Below are 5,205 nucleotides of genomic sequence, written 5' to 3' on the forward strand. Positions count from 1 at the left end.
GCTCGATTAAGTGGATGGGCGGGTTACAGAGGGCGGTGTTAACGAGGTCTTTACCGTACAGCCGCGTAGTCTACAATTTGTAGCCACAATTCCAAACCTAAGCCTTCCACACACACCTCCCCTACATCCCCTAAAAAATTGCTTTAATTTAAAAAAAAAATGAAAAATTAAAAAAAAAATTTATTTAAATTTAAAATTAATTAATTAATTAATTAAACCATTAGGTTACTATATTTAGATCGCGGTAATTACCCCTCCCCTGTGGGTTTTCGGACTAGTGGCGTTTTGAGACTAGTGGGGCTTTCGGATGTGCGGTTTTCGGAATAGTGCGAGGGATTTCGGACATTGGCGCCGTCGGACTAGCGAGCTGCTAACGGGCCAACAACAACAACTCGGAAAAGTTTCCAACTTCGCGCGTTGTATTTCAGGTGTCGGTTTTCAGGATCTATTTGGCGTGTGTCGCCCTAAATCAAACGTTGTACATCGGGCCGCATTACGTGCGGGCTCTTGCACGCGGAGCCAGTGTTCATACAGTAGGCGTTTGTAAGCTTTTTATTCCTATCGGTGATATAACGTGCTTCACATTAATTATTCAAACGAAACCCTATAATAATCCACAACTTTTACGATAGATGAAAGAATTAACACTCCCTTCAGATATTTCGCGGAAGACTGGCGGTCGCGGGTTATTTTGATAACCTTGCAGCTGTTGTTAGGTCTGTGTCGGGGCTTTGTTCCTCTAGTCGGGTCTCTCTCATCTCTCTCTCTCTCTCCTCCTCTCGGTCTCTCTGCTCGCTCTCTCTCTCTCGGTCGTTCTCTTCTCTACTGCTGCTCTCCCTCTCTCCTTTATCTCTCTCAAATTTTATCTCTCGCTGGGCTCTCTGCCTCTTCTTTTTTTTTTCTCTCTGCTCTCTCTCAGCCTTTTATCTCTCTCGCTATCGTCATGCTCTGATTTCTCTTTCTCCCTTTCCCCCTCTCTCTATCTCTCTCTCACTCTCACTCACTCTCCAAATCATCTCCGCAGCGCTCGAACTGAGAGAAGACGTGCACACGACGCTGCAGCCCGGTCACGTCGTATCGATGGAGCCAATGATCATGGTACCTCAGGGACAGCCCGGGGAGGGAGCGTACAGGGAGCACGACATTCTCATTATCCACGCCGACCACACTGAGAACATCACCAAGTTCCCCTTCGGTCCCGACTCTCTCATCATCGCCGGAAATCGGCAGGAAAGCATTAAGCTGAACACGTCGGCGGAACGTCGTCGCGTCAACACGTCGGACGTGCCTTAATCCGACGCGTTCCACACGCATTTCGCCTTTTGGGTAACGCCTTAACGAACACATGATATATATATGTTTATGCTGTGATGCATTCTAGTTTTATATCTTACGTGCCTTGTCACTGCTACACGGGGCAGTTGAGCCATCGCCCTGGTGAGATTGATTCACAGTTGGTTTGACACCAATCAGCGTTTCGAATGTGGCGTTCTAAAAACGCTGCGTAGTAGCGAAGTGTCCGAATATCTGTCGGTTTGAAGTGAACGCGAGAAAAACGCGCAAAGAAACTGGACTAGCTGGCCGAACACGTCGGTTCGGAAGTGGTTATCGCACACGCAGACGGATGGATCAATGAAAAAGCAGAGAGCGACTTTAAATCCAGGCACGCCAGGCCAGGCACGCCAGGCAAATCCAGGTCGCTATGCCAGGTCGCTCTGGCATAGTTATTTTTAGGCGCGCGCGCTGTGCACGTGCACGTGCACTGCATTATAATTTGTGAAAGAGATATGATCACCATCAGCATCTAATCGAAGGAAAATCAACGCGTGCGGTTTTTTTCTGTGGTAATCGATGCGTGCACTCGGAATAGAAACAGGAAACGGTGGGCCAAACCGCTTTTCGCGCCAGCTTCGATAAACCTAGCCGTTATTTATAACATTCGAGTGACAGAATGCGCTTCTCTCATTACCCGCTGTGATTGTTCTTGCCCAGCTCGACGCTGGTTAAAGGTCGAAATATTCATAAAGACAGCGCGCAGTTGTGGGCGGTATACGCCACACGGATCTTGACGCTTACGGTCCCTTGGAGTCATCAGCTGGGAACCTGTTAACACGCGTGTGGGTAAAGTGTTGCGAACGATGGTGCTAGTGTCGCAAAATACGCAAGGGATGCCAATCGCGCTGTACGCTTCGTATCCTGCATGTATGCAAGCGTTGGGATGTGGTGTTCGTTTTCTACGTCAGAGAGGTGAATTGATATTTATAGATTACGTAAATATATTTTCGCATTATTAGAGTGTGCACAACTCATAATATATTCACCTGCACCGAGTGAAATGATACAGTCAATGAACTTTATTGTATGGAGAAATGCAGGCAGCGGATAGTATTTCTTTATCATAGGAATCTGCGATCATAACAACGTAAAGGAGCATGCAAACGTTGTTAATGCGGATGAAGGCGCGTAGTGCCATCTATCGGCCGATAACACTACCACTGCAGAGAGGGGAAAAGCTGCGCGAGAATTCTATTCATACGACGAAACGGCATAAACACTAGTCTCTATTTGCACTCGATATTTACTGCTACATTGTGATAAGGCATTGTGAGATTCTCAGTTAACGATCTAGTATTTCAGTTAGTGTTATTTTTTATTATAAAATATAATATGTATATGCGATCTACGTATTATTTTTACTGATTTGTTGGAAGTGCCAGTGGTTCGAGTGTGCTTTAGCTGCTTCCAATAATATACTGATAGAAGCCGCATATGTGTGCGTATGTTTTCGGTTCGAGCTTGTTTCGTGAGGGTTAAAGTAATCGTCGTTCTCTAAAACACAGTTATATTTAGATGTGTCTGAGCATTTCCCCGAAAAGTTCCAGAACTGCGCGCGAAGGTTTGGCCTTGAGCCAACGCGCGCATGAGAGAAATATGTTTGTTGAAATCCTCCTCTAGAATGTGCTTTTTTCGCAGGTACCATCCGGCCTGTCTCGTGTTATCTGAGCATTTCATTGGTTACATAAAAAATGATAAAATGTTACATAAAATTTATTACATGGGGCTCACGAAAAGGCCTTGAAAGTCATACAGTTCACACTGTTTGTTATTTGCAAAAACACGTTTACGCTCGCACATCAGAACAGCCATGATTTCAAGGCTGTAAAGGGGAAAAATAAACTAGAGCAGAGGAGGAGGGAAAGGAATATGCAAGATAAGGTGAAGTCGGAGTAAAACAGAGAGGACGCTGGAGGTAATAGAGGGCGAGAGGACGCTGGAGGTGATAGAGATACAGAGGAAGGGAGGAGGGGGAGAAACAGAAGGAAAACAAAAAAGAGCGGGGAGGAGAAGGTCAAAAACAGGGAAACAAGTAAAAATAACTTCACCTCGCGTTTACCTATTTTCTGCGTGGTGTATAAATATATTCAGTCAAACAAAAACAATCATTGTAATTATCCCCGTCGTTCAACCCCCTCCCCCAATAAATCCACAAAAAAGTATTTGTTCCACATCATAGTAGTAGTCACTTGTCAGTATAGTTGTCTGGTGTATTTCGCGCAGTTGATTCAGCCGCATGATAAAATCAGGAGTAGATAATAAAAGATTATTATTATTATTATTCTATTATCTACTCCTGATAAAATCATATTTGATCTCGCATATTTTACTGCGTGATACAGTCAGTCGCCGTTATAAAATTAACCTAACAATAAAAATATACATAAATGATAATAAAAAACCCGTTATTACCTCTATCGTTCAGAATCCTGGATCCTCCATTTTTTCACACATTTTATTTTTGCGCTTTGCAGGCGAACTCCATGTTTTCCCATGCGGAGATGGAGCGACGTCTGTCGCTGCTGCGCGCGCACATGGCCGACAACGACATCTCCGCTACCGTCCTCACCTCCATGCAAAACGTCTGCTACTTCACCGGCTTTCTCTACTGCTCGTTCGGTCGCCCTTACGGCACCGTCGTCACAGCCGACAAATGCCTGACGATCGCAGCAGGAATCGACGGCGGCCAGCCGTGGCGACGTTCCCACGGCGACGTCGTCATCGTCACCGACTGGCAGAAAGGGAATTTCTTCCACATCGTCGGCACGATTCTAGCCGACGTCCGGGGAAGCGTCGGCTTCGAACACGACCACGTGACCGTCGACACTCTACGCGCTTTCGACGTCGCCTTGCCGACGCATACGAAGGTGGACGTCGCCGACGCGACGATGCGCATGCGCACGATAAAGTCCGCCGAAGAGTTTGACGTCATTCGACACGGAGCGAGGGTGGCAGATATAGGGGGCGTTGCGGTTGTTAATGCGATGATAGAGGGCGCGTCGGAAGTGGAGGTCGCCATCGCTTCCACGGACACGATGATCAGAGAGATTGCTACGACGTTCCCCGACAGCGAAATACGCGACAGTACGTATCATACTCTACCGCATGCCTTGTGGGGGGGGCATTCCCTTATAATACGCGACAGAATGCCTTGTGGGGGGCATTCCCTTATAATACGCTACAGAATACCTTGTGGGGGGCATTCCCTTATAACACGCTACAGAATACCTTGTGGGGGGCATGAAATATTTTACTTCAACTGTGTCACTTACATGAAGTTTATATTTTAAGGCAAGATTTGATGGTTGTACGGGTATATCTGCTAGTATATATAATTCGCGCAATCTTGATAACTACATCTTGTGTGATTGCAGCATGGACGTGGTTTCAGTCCGGGAATGAACACAGATGGCGCTCCACAACCCTGTCACTACCAGAAAGCTGCAAAATGGCGACAACTGCTCTCTCAACTGTTTCCCGATGATACAGGGGTAGGTACCAACTCCGTGCTAAACAAGGGGTAGGATGGGTGGGGATTAGGGTGGGGGAGGGACGGGGAAAGGGCTGTGGCTGGCCGAAGGAAGGAAGGGGTGGAGAAGCTGAGGGAGGAGTATTAGGAAGAGGAACTAGACAGAGGAAGAATGAAAAAAAGATAAAGGAGAGAGTAATTGGGTGAGCGGGGTAGAGGTGAGCTAAATGAAAATACATAAAGCGAAGAAGAAGTGGAAGAGGAAGAGGAAGAGGAAGGAAGGAAGAGGAAGAGAAGAGAAGAGGAAGAGGAAGAGAAGAGGAAGAGGAAGTGGAAAAGTGAAGAGGAGAGAAAAGAGTGACTTAAAGGGGAAAGCAAACAGCTGCATATATAGGGGTAAG

At 46.5% G+C, this 5,205-nt stretch overlaps 1 protein-coding gene across 1 annotated transcript in view; it reads left to right on the forward strand.

Annotated features, from left to right (window-relative positions):
- LOC106816698 (creatinase-like) overlaps window positions 1-4,842 on the forward strand; it is a 7,721-nt gene extending 2,879 nt beyond the window's left edge. The window contains 4 exon segments of the mRNA XM_014821317.1: window positions 3,808-4,419; window positions 4,710-4,729; window positions 4,731-4,751; window positions 4,753-4,842. Of these exon segments, the coding sequence (XP_014676803.1) occupies window positions 3,808-4,419; window positions 4,710-4,729; window positions 4,731-4,751; window positions 4,753-4,830 (731 nt within the window). The 3' untranslated portion in view covers window positions 4,831-4,842.
- Window positions 4,843-5,205: the final 363 nt, after the last annotated feature.

This window comes from Priapulus caudatus, unplaced genomic scaffold, assembly GCF_000485595.1.
Source record: "Priapulus caudatus unplaced genomic scaffold, Priapulus_caudatus-5.0.1 Scaffold1457, whole genome shotgun sequence".
Taxonomy (NCBI): domain Eukaryota; kingdom Metazoa; phylum Priapulida; class Priapulimorpha; order Priapulimorphida; family Priapulidae; genus Priapulus; species Priapulus caudatus.